The following is a 24,157-nucleotide window of genomic DNA, read 5'->3' as shown; positions in this document are numbered from 1 at the left end:
CATATTGTAAATAGGCAATATTATTGCACAGGTATGGGACCTGTTATGCAGAATTTTCTGGATAAGGGGGTCTTGCTGTAATTTTGCTTCCTAAAAGGATTAATTATATCTTAGATGGGATCAAGTATGAAGTAGTGTTTTATTATTACAGAGACAAATAATTGGAAAACACAGAGGAATAATATATTTTCCAGTATCCTACAAGTGACAATTTAATTTAGTTTTGGACCTGGTGTGGGGCAGTTGTACTCACTAAAAGAGCTGAATATCTTGGGCAACTTTTTGTCACCTTTGCCACTATAGCAAAAATAGCCCTGGTCTAAAGGACTTTTTGAAGGAATGTTTGCTGTTTATACCACCTTGCTGTAGGCCCTTTGTTATATGGTTCAGTAATCAGTAGGCCCTGCCCTGTGGGAACAATAAGACCTGCGGGATGCCAGGCCTCAAAAATTTTCTTGGACACAAAAACATGCAGGATATGACCAATATCCTCAAGCTTTAAAATAGTATCAATTCTTTGCTCTCTCCTGCTCTCCAAAAATGTGTCCAAACTCCACTTAAAATGATTAAAACAGCTCACTCCCTTTGCTATAGTTGGCAGATTCATTACTATTTCCAGCCACCTTACAGTGGAGAGGAATGATCTGGCTGCAGGGCTGCTGTTCCATCCAAGCTTGTAGCCGCCTCGTGTGTACCAGTGCAGGTTAACGATAATTGTGTGAGAAATGGCATTTACAATTAATAGAGCCAGAGTCCAGGTTATTGTTCTTATAAACTAAGTACCTATTATATATTACTAGGGCACATTTATTATGGTGGCAGGCGTGCAAGTGATGAAGCACTTACACGAAGCACCTGTTCAAGTAGGGGGTCTGGCTGTGGAAGCCCATGAGAGTATGTGGGGCTGCACATGGTGGTAAGCAATGCAACCTCAGGGAAACAAGGACTGCCCTGGCTTTGTGATTCTACCCCAGTGGCTGATGCAGCAGCACCTTCTGCAGTTCTGTGGCATAACTATCTATAGACCCTGCGGGGGGGGCCAGGAAGTGTGGTGGCCCAGACTATCTGTTGTGTCTATAGAAATCCTTCCTCCATAGCTCTTCTATATAAGAGCTGGCAGGAAGCAGGGGACACATGGGGTGGGCACACTGGCAGATGGGGTGGAGTAGGGGTGGATGTGTGTTATATGAGGGCTGCTGGCTTGTTTAAATTATGATACCATCCTCTTAGCTTCATATTGCTTGAAATTTTATTTTGCATTTTACTGTATACGGTTTAAATAAAATACAATAAATATTTAACATGTTCCTATTAATTATACAAGTACATTTAACAATGATAACACAAGCAATGTAAATTATGTGGTCACATTGATTGTTGGACTGTAGGCTATGAATTTTCACCTACGATGCAAAGGATGCTAATGATATTGGAGCAAATGGACAGAATGCTCCAATTCCCATGTTAAAGCATAGACACATTACACTACGGCATTGCCATCCAACCACAAAATCAAACTTAGTAGCTGGATGATTTTCAGCCAGATATTGGTTGGACGAGCCTGTTGCATTGCACCAAGTTGCCAGCTTTTATTGACCCCTGTATAAGCATCTATTAGTGCTTTCTTGGTTCCCTCTTAAATCTCAAGTTTCCTATTTAGGCTTTTCCTGTATCCCACTAGATCTGTCTACCGCATAGCTCCCAACTGTCCCGATTTTCATGGGACAGTCCTTCTTTTGACAGGCCAACCCGCAGTCCCGGATTCTTACTGAAAAGTCCCTCATTTCCCTTTGATCTCCTGCACTGAAGCTAAAAAAAGATACAAATTTAATTAAAAGTAGCTTTTGGCAGAGACCCCAGAAATCTTAACGAGCGTCACCTGCACTTAGATACAATGTTTCTCGCTTTTAATTAAGGCTAATGCCAGACGATCCGTAGGGCGAATATTTTCGGCAAGAGGAAAAGCGATTGCTGAAAATTCCGCCCTACGCCTCCTACATGTGCCTGCACCCGAATGAATGAGATATGCTCGGGTGCAGGCACATGTTGCTGATATACGCATAAAAACGCGAATGAGATCCACATGCGTATTTCAGCTACATGTGCCTGCACCCGAGCGTATCTCATTTATTCGGGTGCAGGCACATGTAGGAGGCGTAGGGTGGTATTTTCAGCAAGCGCTTTTCCGCATGCCGAAAGTATCCGCTCTACGGCTCGCCTGGCATTAGCCTAAATAAGTGGGCTTTTGGCAGAGAGCCCAGAAAGGCTCCTGCACTGAGATACAATTGTAACTAATAAGCTAAACAGGTCTCTTGGGAGAACTGAGACTTGCAGCTTAAAGGGCAATTTCAACTTTTTCAGCAAAACTGTAATAACACATAAAACAGGACTCAAACTAATCTGTTCAAACTTTAAATAACCTGCCAAATTTAGTCAAATGGGAGTGGTATTTAGGGGGTGTGGTTGCGTCAAACAATTTTGCCACGCTACGCGCAGCATTTCTTTTTGTCCCTCTTTCCATTTTCAAAATGTTGGGAAGTATGCTGCTAGGGTACCACCAGTTTCACCCCTTGGGCCTTTTGTTCATCTCTATATTTACCTTCACTCCTACCAAACTGATTTTCATTCTACAGGATCTATCTCCTCCATAAACTCAAATTCTGTATCTATTCCCAAACCCCTCTGTCCTTATATCCTGCATAAACAGCTGCTTCTCTACTATGCACTTGTGGCTCAATAATTCTCTTTAAAAGTCGAAGTGCCAACAATTCCAACTGTCTATACACTAGTAGAACTGCATAGTCAGGTGACCTTAGGATTGCTGATGAGAGAACTGTTCAGTAGTGATGAGCAAATCTGTCTGTTTCGGCAACGGCAAGAAAATTTGAGAAAATTCACGCTTGGTCACCCGCACCCACGACCATGCCCAATTTTGATGTGACCGCACCCAATTTGACACGCAACTAAATTTTCTTACATGCGCCAAATTTTTCTGCACCAAATTTTTATGGAAGTTACGCGAAACGATTTACCAATGGCGAAATGCAGAAATTTGGTGCGAATGCCCAGTAGTAACAAATTAAAACTGCTAATATGTCAGAAACAATTTTAAAAAATATTATTATAGTAACAATAATCATAGCAAACAAAGGTAAATGCTTAAAGGGGTTGTTCACCTTTAAATTAACTTTTAGTATGCCATAGACATTGATATTACTGAGACAATTTGCAACTAGTTTTCATTTTTTATTTTTTGTAGTTTTTCAGTTATTTCGCTTTTTGTTAAGAAGTTCTCTAGTTTGAAATTTAAGCAGCTGTTTGGTTGCTAGGGTTTACATTAGCAACCAGGCAGTGGTTTGAATTAGAGACTGGAATATAAATAAGTGAGGACTTAATAAAATAACAAGGAATTGAATGTAACAACAATAATAATAACATGGTAACCTCACAAAACAATAGTTTTTTGGCCGTCAGGTTCAGTGACCCCCATTTGAAAGCTGCAAAGTGCAGAAAAAAAATGCAAATTTAGCCAAAGATGTGACTAATAAACACCAATTGCAAAGCTGCTACGAATAGTACATTTTATAACGTACAAAAACTAAAGTAAAGTTAAAGGGAACCACCCCTTTAACCCTGAATTCAGAAGTCATCAGAGGATCATCCAAACACTTGCTAGAAAGTAGTACCCAACAGAGGAGGAACAAGAAAAAGGCTAAAATCATTTTTAGTGTAACCAGTGGTGGCAAAGTAGCCAGTAGCCAAGGGCAGCAGGGGAAACTTGCAACAGGCAAGCAACGAAGGAAGGAGAAGAATACTGAAGGTAGAATGAAAATAAAACATGGATGTGAGAGATACAAGGAGCCATTTATGAATTGTAAGGCAGGATAGAAAGAGAAATAGATGGGTGCAAGCCAGCTATGGCAGGGGGTAAGTACTGGGCTGACTTGCACTCCACCAACATGGTCTGCATCTTGCCCTGAATTCTTAATCCAACACAAGGCACTAATACCCCAAATGCAATTGCTGGGCAAATAAGCACAAAGGAGCTTGATTTTGCACCCTTTAGTGCTGTACAACTTAGATCTGGGTTGTTTGTAAATGCCGCCTATATTGAAAGCTGGTACCAGGAAATAATCTTTTCCACAAGCCATGCTTCAGTGATTTCCTACTTCTTATAAAAGGTGCATTTTCTCTTTATGTACATGCAAACACCAAAAAAACTGAATATTCACTTGAATAAACATCTGTTTCGTGTTATCTCCTCCCAAACAGCATCCATGAATGGTCATACTATACCCAAACCCTGAAGAGTACTGATTCCTAAATACAACTTCATTAAAGTAGGAATTGGTACATCAGTTATAAATAAACATATGAAATGTGCACAAAGCATAAGCCATTCGTGGTGCATTGATTCAGTAGATATAACAACAACAACTCTGTGTGCATGAATATAAATGAATATAAATATAAATACAATGTAGATGAAATGCATTTCTCTGTTATTGGTGGTTTTCCAGGGAACGCTATCAGTCGGATTGGATTTGGTCCTGAAAGGATAGTTCACCTTTAAATTAGTGTTAAAGAGAATAAGAGCTTCACCTAAAATGTAACTGAAGGGTGCCATCACACACCACTGAATCTTCTGCAAGTGATTGCAAACACTTAGAATGGGTATGTGATGGATAATGGCTTGGCTCCCATTGTGCATGCTCCATGTCTGCAATCACTTACAAGAGAAGATCCAGCAGCACTACTGTGCTACTCTGGCTTTTGGATGGAGCAGATTTGGCAGTACAAACTGGCGTGGTATGGGTGGAGGTGAGGTCTCTCTGAAAATACTGTCTTTTATCTGAGGCTTTCATTTTCTTGGATCCTGTATATAGATGCCACTCCAGAATATAACAAATCCAGGTGCGTCTAGCTCCACCTACCAAGCCCTCAACCTGCCCTGACCTAGGGTTTTGCCCCACTGACTGTGTGACTTGCAAATTTGCTTCAGATATTTTTGGGTGAACTTTCTATGTATTTCAGGGGCGTGGGTAAGTAAGGATTTGGGTGGAAATTACTGACAGCATGTTTATGTGTGACTGGGTGAATGGGGTTTTAATTAGGGCTTAGTTGACATGTCTGCCTGTACTTTATCTGACCCATGAAATGAATGGCTGAATACTAAATGAGGGATAATGCATGTCATGGCCACCTATCTATTGTCCAGGGCCAATGGGCCACATGATCAGAACAGCAAGAAGTGGAGAGGAGCTATGGCTTATCTTTACTTTCTCATCTACTGCTCCTTCACTTGTACTAGCCAACATAATGCACCGACAGATCAAATTTTAAACCCTTCCGAATCAACAAAATGGCATATATCCATGTACATGGACAATGGTTGGGAACATTCTAGCACATACCTACAATTGTTTGATTTTATTGTATGTGTATGGGCAGCTTTACTTATTCTAGCAAACAGACATTGGTTTGAAAGAAAGTGAGTAGGTGAGAGTCTCAACAGATGGGTAAACAAAAAAAAAAAACAATCTATTTCTAGGTTGTTTATTACCCCCAGGTACCAGATATCATTTTAGGAAGCCAATTTTTTTTAAAAACATTTAGAAATAAAGATCATTCTAATAGGTCAGCTTATTAAAGGTGAACTTTCCCTTTATATCATAACATTACTGTATACAGCAAGCATATGTGGTTCTCCACCTGTTGCAGTTACTACTATTGCTTCCTTCATATCTTACACGCTGGTTTTAGGATAGGGCAGGAAGGACTGTTGTCCTGGGACCTCAAATATTAAAGGGAGAGAGGAGAAAAATATTGATAAAACACAAAGGATGTATAACATTATATAATGACTGTTCAATATTTTTTAATATTGTAATATAATATATGTTGGGGATGTCTTACATGTGGCCCTCCTGCTGTTGAACTGCCATCCATCTGCAAACCAAAGGTTGCAGGAAGAGGTTACTGGGAGTCGTAGTTCAACTGCAGCTGGGGGATCATGGTTTAGACATCCCTAAATTACTTAGACTTGGGGCCTAGCCTTCCTGCAATCCCCACATCTCTATTACTGGTCCTGCCAATGTTGGAAGTTATAATTCAGAAACAGCTGAGGAATTAAATGATTTACACCCCTGTACCCCAAAGAACGTGGAATAATGTCAGTCATTCTGCCTGCGTTTGGCTCCAGTTTCCTAGTCAGGTGATGCTGGCAGCGGCAGAAAAAGGATGGCTTTTTGTCCATAGTGAGTCCTTGATCCCTTTTTGCTTGCCCCGTTCTTCTTTATCCCCACAAACCAGTTATTTTCTGCATACTTCTTTGACTTGTATGTGTTATAGTGATTCTCTTCTAATGTCTCCAGAAACAGGCTTTCTTCATTTGGTGTGAGCTTGGGAGAAAAAGAGTGGGAAGAGAAACTTTATTACTTGTTGGAAAATAAACCATTGGTTTTATATTTAGCACTGTCAGTTCAGAACACTGAAATAGACCTGGCTTTGAAAATGCTTGCTGTCGGTCAGCCTGTATACCCAGCCATACTCTTAGCATCCTGCTGTGGTTCTGTCTGGTATTTATTGAAAATGTGCTTTTTTTGAATTTCCTTTCTTGGTTCTTTGCCTCAGAGTAGGCTATTCTTGCAATATTCTGTCCTTTTTCTTCTGCATCTGACATACCTGTTCTCTAACACAAAGCTGATAAATCCTGAAGGTCACAGAAGTGTACAGATGTAGATTTTCTGTCTAGTCATGGCTATATAGCTTGTTTCTTCATTATAAGGAAGGAATTGTGATATAGATATTGCTAAATGATATAGGGAATGATGCTTTCAAAGGGTACTTTATACATTAACTATAGATGATTAATATATGTGCTTCACAAATATGGGCTTATCATTTGGTCATTTACAATGAACCTGGGCAGAAGTGCAAGATCACTGAGGTGTGGTTGGAGGTGGAGGGGGATGTCTATGTGCCGCTTTGAATACAGCGCTGCCCAATTATTAATTATAATAAATTGCTCCTACTTTTTACACTTTGCATCCTACTATCCATTTAGTAAATATGCTTTTGGAGCATAGCCTTTTGCACCTCTTTAGTAAATGGGACCAATACTAATATTTTACTATTGTTTACTTAACAGAGCAAACACCTTGATTCTTTAGTGGGGTTTAATTACACCATGTAACATAGAACGTATCCCAAAAGATTTACATATATTGAAATAATCAAATGATATGGGCTATTTTCAGAAACTTGGGGTTTTCCTTAAGAGGTTTAATTTGTAGATTTCTGTTGTTTTCATTGCTTTACATTTCTCTAAATATTTTAAAATTTGAGAGAAACTTTACTTGCGTACAAGCAATATAGTCCAGTCAAGATAAAGGGATTTGTTTTCAAATAATTTAACTAACACACTCAGCTTCTATAAATCCTGTTATCTCCAGGTCTGCTCTGGGCAGTGAGACAGAAGTATAAGGTGTGGGGCAGAAATCTAACCCAGAGCAATGTAAAAGCAGCCATATTTGATTGGCCTGTGGGCAGAACAGATGGATACTGTACATGGTTTGACCACCTTAATCCTCAATGAAAAACTCAGTTATGCAATGGTCCAGTCAGTTAGATATCTGATGTTCAGGAATCCCAGATGTCTGTTCAGTCTTCAGCGACATGTTACAACAAATACCCATATGAAGGAAGCAGGCATTATCCTAGTTTTAGCTTATAGTACTATATAAGTGTAATGACTCTAGATCACTAATGAAAACATGAATTCAAATTTTCCCACTTACAGTTCCATACAACTGTCCGCTGGAGTCCATGGCTAAGTAACTCCCTGTCTCTGTGCTTTTGATATGCACCTCCCCTTGGCTTTGTGCGCTTAACTTCAGTGTAACTGAAAATAAAACAATAAAGATGATTACTTTACAAACAATAACATTTTACATGGGAACCATACTTAAACTCAATAAAGTTATACGGGTGCCTTATTGTTTATCTATATATTTAGCAATCTGTGACTTCCTAATTGTAACATTTTTTTTCCAGCTGCAAAATACAACCCGATGCTGCGAGTTGCTGACAAAATTGACCTGAAAAGCATTATTCATGAGTTGCTCGCAGTAGGAGTATAATTCTTTGTCAATTATATAACAAAGCTTATAACAAGTAAATACCTATTTGAGAAAAAGTACTTATAATCAACTGCTACAGTTGTGGATCTGGGTTCCAATTTCCACCCACCCGCTGGGCCAAATTGGGCTGATCACACACTGGTACCTACCAGGGGCGGGCCAAGCCGACTGGGCACCCTAGGCAACCCGATCGGCCACCCCACCTGCACCCCCACCCCCTGGTGTGTGCTTAAACATTCAGCCACTCCCCTTCTCCCCGAACGGCGCATGCGCGCCAAAGCAAACGCAAGGGGGGGTGCGATCCAATCGTTCATTGCCTCGACCGCTAATTACAAGCGGCGGGGCAATGACAAGTAGCAGGACTAGGGGTAGGCAGGAGAGGCTCCTGTCTGGCGCCCCCCAATCTTTGCGCCCTAGGCAGCTCCCTCGTCTGCCTACCCCTAGTTCCGGCGCTGGTACCTACTGAGGCTCGTTGGACAAGAATATGATGGTCTGTGTGCTCCCCCAGAGATCACCTGACAGCAGGGACGCCATCAGAAATCAAGGGGCCCCTTACAACAAAATTTTCTGGATAGCACGGCCAGGCCCCCTTTAATGGTAAAATCGCCCGGGCCCGGGACAACTGTCCCCCCTGTGCCCCCCTGATGGCAGCCCTGCCTGACAGGAAATAATGAGGTTCTAACTGCAACAGGAGGAAGTGTGGGCATTAAGCTGGCCATATACGCACCAATCTAATCATACGAAACATAGTTTTTGGAATTATCAGTAACTCCGAATTATCGCCTCGATAATTTTTGTATCATGGTGATCACTTGATTAGTCGATCGACCAGGTTAGAAAATTTTGATCAAATCTGTGCATGTATTGTGTATCTGACAATATCATTGTGGGACCTACAGTGCATTTCTGGGACATTACTTTCATACGATTGGTGTCTGCCAATTAGTTTATGCTCAGAACATCCTCTTATTTTCTATTTCAGTCTGACTGTTAGTTTTAGATCATTGCATTTAAACCTACAATCTATATATAAAATATTTTTCGGAAGAAGACTAAAATCTGAACATGTATGGCCTTCTTAAAAGACAGAACTTTGCCTATTCATTGGCTGATGTGACCTAACATGTACAGTGGCTTGCAAAAGTATTCGGTCCCCTTGAACTTTTCCACATTTTGTCACATTACAGCCACAAACATGAATCAATTTTATTGGAATTCCACGTGAAAGACCAATACAAAGTGGTGTACACGTGAGAAGTGGAACGAAAATCATACATGATTCCAAACATTTTTTTACAAATAAATAACTGCAAAGTGGGGTGTGCGTAATTATTCAGCCCCCTTTGGTCTGAGTGCAGTCAGTTGCCCATAGACATTGCCTGATGAGTGCTAATGACTAAATAGAGTGCACCTGTGTGTAATCTAATGTCAGTACAAATACAGCTGCTCTGTGACAGCCTCAGAGGTTGTCTAAGAGAATATTGGGAGCAACAACACCATGAAGTCCAAAGAACACACCAGACAGGTCAGGGATAAAGTTATAGAGAAATTTAAAGCAGGCTTAGGCTACAAAAAGATTTCCAAAGCCTTGAACATCCCATGGAGCACTGTTCAAGCGATCATTCAGAAATGGAAGGAGTATGGCACAACTGTAAACCTACCAAGACAAGGCCGTCCACCTAAACTCACAGGTCGAACAAGGAGAGCGCTGATCAGAAATGCAGCCAAGAGGCCCATGGTGACTCTGGACGAGCTGCAGAGATCTACAGCTCAGGTGGGGGAATCTGTCCATAGGACAACTATTAGTTGTGCACTGCACAAAGTTGGCCTTTATGGAAGAGTGGCAAGAAGAAAGCCATTGTTAACAGAAAACCATAAGAAGTCCCGTTTGCAGGTTGCCACAAGCCATGTGGGGGACACAGCAAACATGTGGAAGAAGGTGCTCTGGTCAGATGAGACCAAAATGGAACTTTTTGGCCAAAATGCAAAACGCTATGTGTGGCGGAAAACTAACACTGCACATCACTCTGAACACACACATCCCCACTTCTGCTTCTCTTCAGCAGGGACAGGGAAGCTGGTCAGAGTTGATGGGAAGATGGATGGAGCCAAATACAGGGCAATCTTGGAAGAAAACCTCTTGGAGACTGGGCCGGAGGTTCACCTCCCAGCAGGACAACGACCCTAAACATAAAGCCAGGGCAACAATGGAATGGTTTAAAACAAAACATATCCATGTGTTAGAATGGCCCAGTCAAAGTCCAGATCTAAATCCAAAGGAGAATCTGTGGCAAGATCTGAAAACTGCGTTCACAAACGCTGTCCATCTAATCTGACTGAGCTGGAGCTGTTTTGCAAAGAAGAATGGGCAAGGATTTCAGTCTCTAGATGTGCAAAGCTGGTAGAGACATACCCTAAAAGCCTGGCAGCTGGAATTGCAGCAAAAGGTGGTTCTACAAAGTATTGACTCATGGGGCTGAATAATTACGCACACCCCACTTTGCAGTTATTTATTTGTAAAAAAATGTTTGGAATCATGTATGATTTTCCTTCCACTTCTCACGTGTACACCACTTTGTATTGGTCTTTCACGTGGAATTCCAATAAAATTGATTCATGTTTGTGGCTGTAATGTGACAAAATGTGGAAAAGTTCAAGGGGGCCGAATACTTTTGCAAGCCACTGTATGTGTGCCCTTGGCTTGTGTACACTATCAATCATGTGATCCCAGGGGGCAGCCCTTTGTTCTTACATACTTAAATGGCAATTTTCTATTTAGGAATACCCATTGGCACATACTACTAAAATAGTATATTTTTACCAAAATGGTTTATTTAAATGAAGCAGGGTTTTTCATATGAGCTGTTTTATGCAATATAATATTATACAATATATATTGTAAAACCGACATTGTTAGGCGGTATTCTTTTTCATTTAATTGCCAATGGCAAAAACAAACGTTTCAGTGTTAGAAATGCTTATTGCCCTTCTGTTAGTTATCAGACTCTAAAAATGTTGGCCTTTAATCTCAGAGTAAACTGGAAATGAATTTCAGAAATGCCCTAAACTTCTTTTTAGGTGCATTCTAAAAAAGATCACATTTATAGGCGTCAAATCATCTCGAAAGTCTAGATTTTTACAAGGTACTTTTTAAAGACGTAGACAACATGACCATTATGAAGTTCTAAATGCGCGCTTCAGAAGGGATCCAAGTCTTCAGTGCACATTCCTGACGTCCTCATTTTTCAAGTCCGATTATAAGATTTCAGCTTGCTATGTCCTTGCCAGCGAGCATGTAAAAGGCTTGGTAAGTTGTACGGTACAGAGGTCAGTTTGGAGAATATGCTTCCTGTGTCTGACCGTGTTTCCTCAGAGTTAATTAACAAAATCAACACATCTTAAATGAATTAATGTGGCACCAGAGGAAATATAAACGACATTGGCTGTCCTTCTAAAACAATGTATACATTTTCTGCGGTTTTTCCCTCTCGCATAATGTTTGCAACTATTAAGAAATAGCCAAATGTAAGCATTTGAGGTTAACTTATTTAATTCAGAATAATGTAGTGCTGAAGTGCCTGGAAAAAAACATACAATGAATGCTGTGTCAAGAGAAAAACACGCACTAATAGGGATTACCTTTCTGAAGTCATGTTTACAGCTTCAACCCTGCTTTCTGAAGTGGTTGGAGAATTTCCTTTTTACTGGGAATAATTATACAAAATCTATATTTAAAAATATATATGTATCTATAGTTTCAATTAGGTGCTATTAATACGTGTTTCAAATCTTCTTTTTAGAGACTGAGCCCCTTTATGTATTCATAAGTGAAAGAGAGTGCATAATCTGTTGAGATGGCAAAGCAGGGGAAAGCCCTAGGCTTATGGTATCAATTTCAGCTTCTATTTTATCCAAGGCAGATTGTCAGAAATAGGAAGGGGCTTTTGTGGCAGCATGGAGGCAAAGGTCAGTGATGAATAGTCTAGCTCAAGATAAATATGTCTCATTAGGACTATTAGCCCACCCCCCAGTGAAAGTAATATCCAGTTTTTTTCTAAACAGCAGTTTCTTGGTTTTCTATAGTAAGTAGATGCCCAGGGCACTCTAACAGTATTGTTTAAAAGCGACTTCCTTGCCCAAGGCAAAGCAGTGTATAAAGCAGTCACTTTCAGCATTAAGTTGATGTTCATCAGCCCCCTGAAAGGAATTCTTCTTTCAGGTCTAACAGGGTAGAAAATAAACCCCTGCCTTTCACTTTTTAGGGCAGTGGTACACGGGGAGATTAGTCGCCTGCGATAAATCTTTGTTACCACGTTACAGACTGCAAACGTTGTCAATAATTATTATATGAGCTCTTTGATGCCCTACAATGTCGCAAATAGTTAAATTATATCAGCCAGGAACATATATTTCCATACGTTTCTGGCCGACTCTTCCGCTCCTCACAGAGCAACAGCTTGCTTGCCCCCCCACTACTACTGCCATTTCCCGCCTTAAACCTTTCTGCCTTACTGCCCCTTACATTTGGAATGCCCTCCCTGAGTCCCTCCAGAGAGAATCCTCCCTCAGTCTTTTCAGAACTAAACTCAAAGACTACCTCTTGGGGCACTCGCACAGCACCTGATCTGGGTACTAGCACTTATATTGCAGTGTCACCCACTGTAACCTACAGTACTTATATTTGCCTATTTGTGTCTGTTAGTTACCCTCCCTTTTGGATTGTAAGCTCTTTGGGGTAGGGACCTCTATCCTCTTGTCTCTTTGATTATTAACTTATTGCAACTGTAACTTGTATTTATTTGTATTTATTGTTATACTTTGTATTTTTTATTATTTTAATAACCCCCTGTTGTATTAAACTATTCTACTGTGCAGCGATGCGTACATAAGTATCGCTTTATAAATAAAGATATACATACATATGCAAATCCACCCCATAATAAGTATGACGTATGCAGTTCTTACTGTAAAGGTCATCTCTGTCTCTTGTTCCATCCACAACCCCATCTGGGAGGATGCGCAAAAAATACCCTCCATTATTACAGTACAGAAGTTTTGGTTTCTTGTAGTTGCCAATTGGAAGACTGAAGGACTCTGCAATGGGGTTGAATGTTGTGATGTCTCCCTCTGCCATTGTTAAAACTTCCCCAGCTGTGGTGGGCTTTTAGTCCTGCAAGATACAAAGACATTCCCTAAACAAGAAATAAAAGCAACATTTTATTGAACCAGTACTCTGCTAGTAATGTCTGGCATCTGCCAGAGACATGTGTGCTTGCCATTCTTTGCATGTTGTTTAGACAAAATGCTAAATTTGCATCCATGTTAACTCAGTAAATGAGTAAAAGTAGAGAATGCTGTGATATGTAGTTGGCTTTAGAAGTTGGCTATAGCCTAACTATTCTAAAAACCCATAATAGTCAGACTGTCATAGTTTAGTGTTTCTTGTCATAAAAGGCTTTGAACGTTAACAGAATAGGTTCTATCCTTAATGTTCTCTCTATGGGTCACCAATACAGTGGGCCCATGCTTTGTAGGTCTTTATCACACTGTACATATATCAGCCTATTTACAAAGGGCAGTATGCCTGAAATCATATAGCAAGTGTAAATCCTGCACTGGAGAGCCGAAGAAAATAAAGTCTATAATGACTACTTAGAACTACATTAGAAGTAAAACCAACAGCAAATAAATGTATAAGAGAGTCACTATAAATGTCTACATGCTGCACAATATCTGCATTAAATTACCTTACACTTATATGTACATTCCTGATAAATTTATCACAACCAATCACCAGGCTAAGGCAAGTGTCATGCATAAGGAGGGGCCTCAATGTTGCCATGCATTTTGACCGAAGTGCGGTACTTATACCCCATTTAATCCACATTTGAACAGTCTAGAGTTCGGCATCTGGTTGGGTACCTGTGCAATAACCAACATGCTTTCCGGTTGCAACTGGAAAGTGGCAGGTATCACCTTATAGAGAATGATTTTCAAGTGGAGTGCCTCACTCTATTCTCACTGTCCCTGCCTCCTAGATTGGGGCCAGTCCGGGTAAGTGGTCAGGGTTAAGCTGGCTATACAAACACTGATATTAGTGTACAAAACCTTGTTTCGTATGATATTTGGTGCATGTATGGTGGATTGATGAGACAACTGATATCACAAAGGCTGCGGATATCAGTCGTCTTGTTGATTGGCCAGGTTAAAATATTTTTATCGGGCGCTGTTGAAGGTTTCCGAGCAAAATCTACATTTAGGGCTGAAACGGCAGGTGGAGGTAGAATTCCTATTGTTTCTACCTCCATATCTGACGATTAAACCCTGAACATCAGTGGGGGAAACGAATGACCAATGGTCACAGGAAAGATCATAATTGCTACGTGTATGGCCACCTTTAGTTAGCCATTATCAGGCACGGGCACTGTCCCGCCCACCATGGCCTTGCTTGTGATTGCTTGCCCACCTGCCTTGTCCTTAGCAGCTGACAGGAGGGCACTGAGGATATCAGGGCAGTGGGTCAGTCTATCAACCAGGTCCAGGATGCAAGTAAGCAGGTTGCATATGGGTAGCGGATCAATGTGGGTCAAATTGCGGGTTGTGGGACCGGGTTGTGGCTTGTGGGTTGTGGGTATGGGATGTATGCGAGTTTCAGAAAAGGGCTCAATGCAGGACTCTAGCACAGGCTGAATTTGGTAAGTGGAATAAATAGTTTTATTTGCTGTTTTTGTGTGCAGTTAATTGATTTATATCTCTTAAAGGAGCTGATAAAGAATAAATGTTATCTCTTGTGCATCTCTTACAGTGTAGGAAGTGGAACTGCGCTCTCTGCACTAGGAACCTTGCCTCCTGCTTTGGTCCAAGCAAAGAGAAACACACATGGGGGGGGGGGGTGTTTGTGGCAGACAGCAGGACCAGAACACCCTGTTCTGTTTCAGTTATACAATCAAGAAATGAATATAAAGAACTCTAAATGTGACCCTGTAAGTGTTTATTAATAATGTATGATATGAATAAGTTCCTGTAATTTATCTTTTGTAAAGCTGAATATTTGTATGCACGTCATTTCCTGTTGTGCAGTAGTACAGTTTGGATGGTGACATGCTCTGAGAAACTATGAGTAAAACAAAATTGCCATGTAGTTCACATCAGCAAAAGGCACAGTTTATTTAACACGTACGCTCCGGACGCAGGGCTGCTTTTGAAGAGCTGGCAAGGCCTGTAGTGTTGGAACATGTTGCTGACAGGGTTTTTCCTGATTGTGCTGAGTACGAGCTGCTATTGTACAACACTATGGGCTGGCTGCTTTTCTACGCACATTTTCTCTCAGGACTTTTTCTAATTATAATTACAATGGAAAATAACAAAAGTTTTTCAAAAGTTTTGTAACTTCCCAAGCAAACTGCGTCATACAGCAGAAAGAACTATATTGCATAAGGCTATGTCCCATAGGCAGCTAAGTCTGCTTTATATGGTGATGCCTGGTGCGCTAGGTGCAGGTTAGTGCTATTCATATTGACCTTTTCTTAATCGGGTAAAAACACTGGCTTGATTAAGAAACAACTCATAACTGGAAATCTTTTTCTGTCCTCATAAGGTCATTTTTTCTTTTTTAACAAAATACATACTTTAAAGGAAAAAATGTTGAACAACAGCAAATAAAATGGTATGGCTCATTTGTCTCAAGCGCGGAACTATGGTCATTTTCAACTGTTCATAGGATTTACTGATGAAAACATTATTTTATATCTGGGCACCATGGGTATTATATCCTATAACTAGGGCCGGAACTAGGGGTAAGCACAAGAGACACCAGCTTATCACTTATTCTAAGCCAAAATCTGTTTGGCACAATATGTGGCCAGAGGTTCAGCAGCCTCCAACCGTTCCTCCATGTTATTTTTTACTTATTATTATTATTATTATCCTTATTTATTTATTTCTGTACAGGTATAGGACCTGTAGCTTGGGACCTGGGGATTTCTAACTGGATAAGGGTTTTTTCAGTAATTTACTAAAATATTCCTTAAGCCCTTAAAGCTGCTAATAAACATTCCTTTACTCCATCAAGGAGGATAGAAGGGTTATAATCTCACATTGACTAAACCGCTAGTTTAGGGACACAACTGGGTGAGCTTCCGGGGCAGGTAGTGTGCCAGGGAGCAAGACAGCACAGTGGGATCGCATATACTGGGGATAAAGTCACCAGATATAAGTGAATGACCTTCTGGGTTATGTGTTACCGGTATTTACTGCTGGATGTGTACTCTAAAATCTTTATGTGTTTTCATTTGTGGTTTTTCAGTTGCTTAGCTTTTTATTCAGCAGCTCTCCAGTTTGGTAGTTCAGCAGCTATACGGTTGCTAGGGTTGTAGCAATCAGGCAGTGGTATAAATGAGAGACTGGAATATGAATAAGAGAGGGTCTGAATAGAAAGTAATAAAAATGAATAATAATAAAATTGCAGAACAACAGTTTTCAGTGACCCCTGATTTGAAGATGTTTTTTTATATCATTCAAAAACTATAAAAAATAAACAATGAAAACCAGTTTTAAAGTTGCTTGGAATAGGACATTGGGGTGGTGTTAACTAGCATAATGTGTGTATGTATATATAGATAGATAGATGAAATACAATATACACTACAAACACACGCCCTAATAATTTATATATATATATATATATATAAGCTATAGCAAAAAAAGGGAAAGTTGTGCTCAACCACTAAATTTTAAACCATTAGGCGGGGGTGCAATGAGGTTGTGACCACGAAATACATAGAAACAACAACAAGAGATCCTCTGCACTCACCCATTATCAATATATAGAACATTAAGACATTCGGTGCATTTAAGCTACTAAGAAATGCCCTTCCCTTTAAGCAAAACAGGGATTGTTTGTCCATATATTGCAATATACTTCAAGCTGGCCAACTGCGTCAAAGTCATCCCTTTTGACCAGTTCCTACACTGACTTATGCGATTCATTAAGTAGAATTCTTAATGAATCGCATAAGTCAGTGTAGGAACTGGTCAAAAGGGATGACTTTGACGCAGTTGGCCAGCTTGAAGTATATTGCAATATATGGACAAACAATCCCTGTTTTGCTTAAAGGGAAGGGCATTTCTTAGTAGCTTAAATGCACCGAATGTCTTAATGTTCTATATATTGATAATGGGTGAGTGCAGAGGATCTCTTGTTGTTGTTTCTATATATATATATATATATATACACACACAGGTATAGGACCCGTTATCCAGAATGCTCGGGGTATCTCCATACCTTAAGTCTACTAACAAAAATCAATAAAGCATTAATTAAACCCAATAGGATTGTTTTGCATCCAATAAGGATTATTTATAGCTTAGTTGGGATCAATTACAAGGTACTGTTTTATTACTACAGTGAAAAAGGAAATCAGTTTTAAAATTCTAAATTATTTGATTAAAATGGAGTCTATGGGAGACAGGCTTCCCGTAATTCGGAGCTTTCTGGATAACGAGTTTCCGAATAAGGGATCCCATAACTGTATATATATATATATATATATATATATATATATATCTACACACACACTGCTAATTAGGCATGAAACCTAGTGATTTATCCCTCATATGCTGTCTCCCATAGTGACAGGTACGTAAGGTTTCTTGGTGATTTTATAGCTGCATATTATATGGTATCCAGATGTATGAGTCAGCTGCTAGCCACTTTAGGACTTCCTCTCCATGAATAGATCTTGTACTATTTAAAAGCCACTAATTCTATTTGTTTTCACAACCACCAGAGGTAACAACTTCCAAAAGGCTGACCAAGTGAAAAGTGCTTCCTCTTATTTGTTTTACACACGGAAAATGATAATGTATGTACCTTGGTAATTGTGATACTGAAATATGTGAGTAACTGTTTGCAGGATGCCCCCACTTCAAGGTTATAAAATATGCCGTTTGTTAAGTTTGGGCTTTTCTGCATAAAAACCTATCAGTGCGTGTATGGCCACCTTAAAACTGAAGGATCCTGCTTCATGTATGATGTATAACTTTATTTATAAAGCGCCACAAGGGTACGCAGCGCTGTACAGTCTTACAGAATACAAAATTACACACAGGGAGGACAAGTGATATAATAAATAAATACAATAAATACATATATGTGTATATATATATATATATATATATATATATATATATATATATATATATATGGAGTAAGTGTCAGCACTCAAAGGGTTTTCATACCTTGTCAAAAAAGTCATCAAAGCTGATATGTTGCAAAGGTGAGTATTTATTACCAACGTTTCAGTCCTCACTGGGACTTTCGTCAGGGAAATATTCCCTGACGAAAGTCCCAGTGAGGACTGAAACGTTGGTAATAAATACTCACCTTTGCAACATATCAGCTTTGATTACTTTTTTGACAAGGTATGAAAACCCTTTGAGTGCTGACACTTACTCCATATGAAGATTACTCTGCTTTAGCACCAAGGTATTGATAATTTTTTGGAGTGCTTCCCACTCTGGACTCTATATATATATATATATATATATATATATATATATATATATATATATATATATATATATATATAAGTGCCATGTGGTATGAGACACAGTAGGAAGGAGGTCCCTGCCCCGTAGAGCTTACAATCTTATTGTAACTTATTGACCATGCTGTATTGGCAGCCAGACTAACACTGACATATTTAAAATCAATGATCCTATAATGAACATCAGTACGAGAGTTGATTCTGCCTATGCGTTACTTCTATTTATACCAAAACAAATGTTTTTCATTTTCATTCAGATGCCTGTGTCGGTCTCCAGTTTATAGGTTCACAGATACCAAACAGTGGCATTGATAAAATGCTCATAGTTCAAAAAGCATTCCTTATTTGTACAAATTGCTCATACTGATTGCGTAATCTTCCCTTTTTAACACATATCTACATATCTACAGTTAGTACTAGTGGTTGTATTTATAGTTTATGTATGTGAGTGTATAGATTGGTAGGTGTGGGTTAGGTGTGCTGGGTTTACTTGGATGGGTTGAACTTGATGGACACTGGTCTTTTTTCAACCCTATGTAACTATGTAACTATATCTGGGCTACAATGTTCATGCAGAAAGGATTCGCTGTATTTGTATTCCAGGAATCTTCCCACAACTTTGCACATTTCTGTCTGGTTTCTTTATACTGTAATGTTAAGCATGTACAGCCTGAAGAGGCTCTGTCTGTCAGACTATGATACCAGTCTCTTTGGCTAAGAGTCAGAGCATTTGTAGCACAATTTGCGTCACGCAGAGTCTGACTGGATTATGTGTGGGTTCCTTCAATTTCTAAATTTTTGAAGGTTGTTGCAGTTTGAGAAGTTTGTAAATCTCTTGGATAAGGCTCTAAGCCAAAAAAACTCCATGACAGCTAAAATTATTATCTCTACTTCTTAAAAGCTTATCTGTTGAGGGTCAATGTATTTTAAAAACACTCTGTGCTGCCCTGCAACATGTATTTATTAGATGGGTCCCTGAATTTTCAAATGATCTGGTCAGCCTAATTTATCAGTTTTTGAGCTTAAGAAAAAAAAGTTGCGAATCCATGCCTGCTGAATTATTTTGTCCATCACTAGTGTCTGAGACGAGCTTCTCATCTTGCCTCATGGCAGCAGCACCCCTGTTTGGTCCCAACTTTTACACCTAAAAAAGGGCATTGAGTATCCCAAAAATGCAGCAGCACCAAATGTCTGAACCTGCTTTCTATAAACTTATGATTTCAATGAATTCTATACAGGAGTTTTGGTAACTATCGTGCAACAGTTTGGCCAACTAAAAATGTGGTGCTCAAAGTGTCCAAAAGTACCTATACTCTAAAGCTGATGCAAAAAGTAAGTCTGTCTACACACAATATACTTGATTCTTTTGGTAACATCCTTTAAATGTAAACTTTCTAGTGTTAATGCTTAACTATACAATAGTGCCTCTCTGCATGTCAGGTATGCCCAGCCCTTATATGAAACACATGGGCGTTTCTGATAATCTGCAGAACTCACCGATGGCTGATTTGACGACAGATGAAGGAGAAGTTTGTTATCAAGACCTGGTTTCCTTTTCACTCGAGTGTTTTCAGGCTGAAATCCATCCCGGGATTGGGATACGGCCAAATTCCTTATGATAGATTTGGGGGTTTGGCCAAACATTTACTATAAATGGTTCCAAGGTTGGTTAATGGAACTTCACCGTTATTTGGGGAGCCTTACTTTTTGTGGAGCTTTTTCCTGTTCCTTGGGGGTATCCTTTTGTCTCATTTCAGAAGGGCGGTGGCTTGTCTTCCAGTACCTGTAATACTTCCCTATCAGCATTCCTACTAGTAAATATGCTATTTTAAAGTGAATATATCCTAAAAAGTCACCCAATAACAGGATCCGTATATGTATTACCAATTGATCTGGACAGAAAATATGACTCAGGCAAAGTTTGATCTTGTTCTGTCATTGTTAAAAATTAAAAACTTTTTTTAAAAAAAATCAAGTTTCACATCTAAAGGATTTAGAAGCAAGCTCCTTCCTCCTCGCCTTCTAGACTTGAAATAACTGGGGTAACTTACTTGGGTACCAACAACCATACCAGATAGTGTGTGATCTGACATTCAAAGTGTGTCACCATCATATCCATCATAGACCCTTCCAATATATATGTCTATCATAGACTCTGGCACTACAGGGATGAGGTATTAGCATAAATAAAGCAGTGTTCCCTTTCAACGATTGCGCAATTTTTAATGGCGAGTCTTTGAGGAAGTATACAGCTTAGATTTCACAATCAACTAATCTATTTTTTGAGTAGTGCAATTACATGTAGCTTATAGGATGAGATCTGTCCCTGCTAGATCAATATCTGGAGTAGTTCTGCCCTAAGGCCAATCACAAATGCTCCAAGGTACAGGCATCCTTTGATCCAAATGGTTTTTAGATGTCAGCAACTCATAATAAATAAGGAAGTTTTAATAAAAATCAAAATTATTTTATATTTTATTGAAAAACACAGCAACTCCAAGCTATTTATAAAAGAACAAAACCATAGCATATGTTTTTGAAAACAGCTCTTGTCTGGAGAGCTGTAACCTATAAATTATTGGCCTTTTGTGCCAGAGGTTTCCACATAAAAGTAATGTTAAATAATTTTATGTTGGCCTGTTCCATTTTTCTGCAAAAAATAAAAGCTTGTGTTTTAATTTACTACCCCAAAGAACAGAAATAGCCTTGTAAAACCTTTGCATAAGTAATTGTGTCCTGGCTGGAAAATTTTGCTTATTGTCTCATAAAGTGGCAGCTTCTTTCTTGCTGGGAAAGTACTATACTCACTATATTGGGTCTTTATCTAGCATTGGTTATCTCTGCACTATTCAATACTATTTTCAAGTTGGATGTCATGTTCCCTGCATATTGGGAAGACACAATTAAATCAATATCTTTATATAGCCATGCATCAGATGTCTACATCATCAGTTTGGACTTTTGCAAACTGCTCAGGGTATCCCAGATTTGAAGGATGCCATCCCTTGACTGCAGTTTTCTGATCTGTCCACAATTAAGATCTGAACTCACTGCTACTTGACCAGCATTTTGTCTTTAACCATTCATGGGTGTTTTATAAATGTGCTTGGGGTCATCGACCTACTGGAAGTCCCATAATCTGCAACAGAGACCCTGCACTCCAGCACTGGGTTCTCTATTGTTATCTGATATGTCTACAGGAAATTTACCTGGAAGGGTCTTGGCTTGTTGAGTTGTGATTTGGCAAACTCAGGTTGGGGTTTTATTATATTTCTCTCTCAGCATTTGGGTCTTCATGAGTCTCCTACCATAAAGCCGCCATTCTATTGAGTAGGTGATGGATGGCTCAGGTTGAAACTATTGTATCCTGTGTCTGTAGGTCAACTTGCATCTGTCTGGCAGTTAATCAAGGTTCTTTCACCACAATTCTTCTCTGCAGTTTTTAATATTTTATTTTTTTGCCTCCATGTCCAGGAATATTAGCTATATTGCCTTGGCTGCGAATGTTTTGATAACACTGTGTACAGTGGGCACAGGAACATTAATAACTCTTTAGATAGCCTTAAGACTGGCTGTGTTTCTTTCCCATTTTTTGTCTCACCCATGCAGATCTCAGTTCTCTGCTTTTCTTCCTTTTCTACGCAATTAGTGTGGTGCACACAGACAATTCCTACTGGTAAAATGTGTGCTTCTTATATTGCCGAGAATAAATCATTTTGCAGAAACTCTTTTGTGACTCATTTTCTGGCCCATGGACAAATACAATCCTAGTTTGACATGAAGTTTGTTTTTTAACAGTAAAAAAAAGCAGTTGCATGGTTTAGACTTCATGCAGACAGAAAAAAAATCTCTGTAGCTTCCTGCAGTGTACAGCAGACAGAGCACTTTCAATGCTGACAAGAAGTGCCTGAAACCACTGCTGCCACCTCTCATTAATTGCAATGCTAACCTTCTGAAAGCACCATCTTCTGGCCTGAAAACAGTGCAGTGCCCAGTGCCTCCAGCCTTGGAGTTAATCCAAATTCCTAAATCTCTGATATTACATCACTTAATATCTCACAATGTTTTAGTTAGAATGACATAGTTTTCACATTGATCCATTCAGTATCCCTGTAGGGATCCCTACAAGTGAATTCTGTCTCTTGGAATATAGAGAGTTCATCTCAATTTATATTCTTGTAAACAAAATGTGACAAAAACTAGATGCAAACTGCATATATCTTGCCATCCTGGTTGTTCCCCACCCAATGCAGTGAGGTGAGGAGCGGAAAGAAGGTGGGTTGACCAGTGATGGGATGACGAGTGGTGGGCTAACGAGTGGCGGGGGTGATGCGATGTGTGATTGTTAAAAGTGGGGAGCGTATCACATTGCCAGTCTTTCAGCTGGCCGGAGTTAGGGGCAATGGAACATTTTCTAATTGGACCAGTGTGGTTAGTGGAGTACCGCAGGGGTCAGTCCTTGGTCCTTTGCTTTTTAACTTGTTTATTAATGACCTGGAGGAGGGCATAGACAGTACTGTTTCTATTTTTGCTGATGACACAAAATTGTGCAAAAATATAAGTTCCATGCAGGATGCTGCCGCTTTGCAGAGCGATTTGACAAAATTAGAAAACTGGGCAGCAAACTGGAAAATGAGGTTCAATGTTGACAAGTGCAAAGTTATGCATTTTGGTAGAAATAATATAAACGCAAACTATCTACTGAATGGTAGTGTGTTGGGGGTTTCCTTAATGGAGAAGGATCTAGGGGTTTTTGTTGATAACAAGTTGTCTAATTCCAGGCAGTGTCATTCTGTGGCTACTAAAGCAAATAAAGTGCTGTCTTGTATAAAAAAGGGCATTGACTCAAGGGATGAGAACATAATTTTGCCCCTTTATAGGTCCCTGGTAAGGCCTCACCTTGAGTATGCAGTGCAGTTTTGGGCTCCAGTCCTTAAGAGGGATATTAATGAGCTGGAGAGAGTGCAGAGACTGCAACTAAACTGGTTAAGGGGATGGGAGATTTAAGCTATGAGGTGAGACTGTCGAGGTTGAGGTTGTTTTCTCTGGAAAAGAGGCGCTTGCGAGGGGACATGATTACTCTGTACAAGTACATTAGAGGGGATTATAGGCAGATGGGGGATGTTCTTTTTTCCCATAAAAACAATCAACGCACCAGAGGTCACCCCTTTAGATTAGAGGAACAGAGCTTCCATTTGAAGCATCGTAGGTGGTTTTTCACGGTGAGGGCAGTGAGGCTGTGGAATGCCCTTCCTAGAGATGTGGTAATGGCAGATTCTGTTAATGCCTTTAAGAGGGGCCTGGATGAGTTCTTGAACAATCAGAATATCCAAGGCTATTGTGATACTAATATCTACAGTTAGTATTAGTGGTTGTATTTATAGTTTATGTATGTGAGTGTATAGATTGGTAGGTGTGGGTTAGGTGTGCTGGGTTTACTTGGATGGGTTGAACTTGATGGACACTGGT

At 39.7% G+C, this 24,157-nt stretch overlaps 1 protein-coding gene across 3 annotated transcripts in view; it reads right to left on the bottom strand.

The window, feature by feature from the left end:
- Nucleotides 1–2,590: 2,590 nt before the first annotated feature.
- Nucleotides 2,591–24,157, bottom strand: part of fgf1 (fibroblast growth factor 1) — a 51,268-nt gene continuing 29,701 nt past the window's right edge. For 2 of the 3 annotated variants that reach the window (XM_031897741.1, XM_031897742.1), the window contains exons 2-4: nt 13,107–13,311; nt 7,800–7,903; nt 2,591–6,401 (exon numbers count right to left, since the gene is read on the bottom strand). In XM_031897741.1, the coding sequence (XP_031753601.1) occupies nt 6,207–6,401; nt 7,800–7,903; nt 13,107–13,275 (468 nt within the window). In that variant the 5' untranslated portion in view covers nt 13,276–13,311 and the 3' untranslated portion in view covers nt 2,591–6,206. 3 annotated transcript variants of the gene reach the window in all.

The sequence above is a fragment of the Xenopus tropicalis genome, chromosome 3 (genome assembly GCF_000004195.4).
Source record: "Xenopus tropicalis strain Nigerian chromosome 3, UCB_Xtro_10.0, whole genome shotgun sequence".
NCBI lineage: Eukaryota > Metazoa > Chordata > Amphibia > Anura > Pipidae > Xenopus > Xenopus tropicalis.
This window is presented reverse-complemented; position numbering and strand designations above follow the sequence as displayed.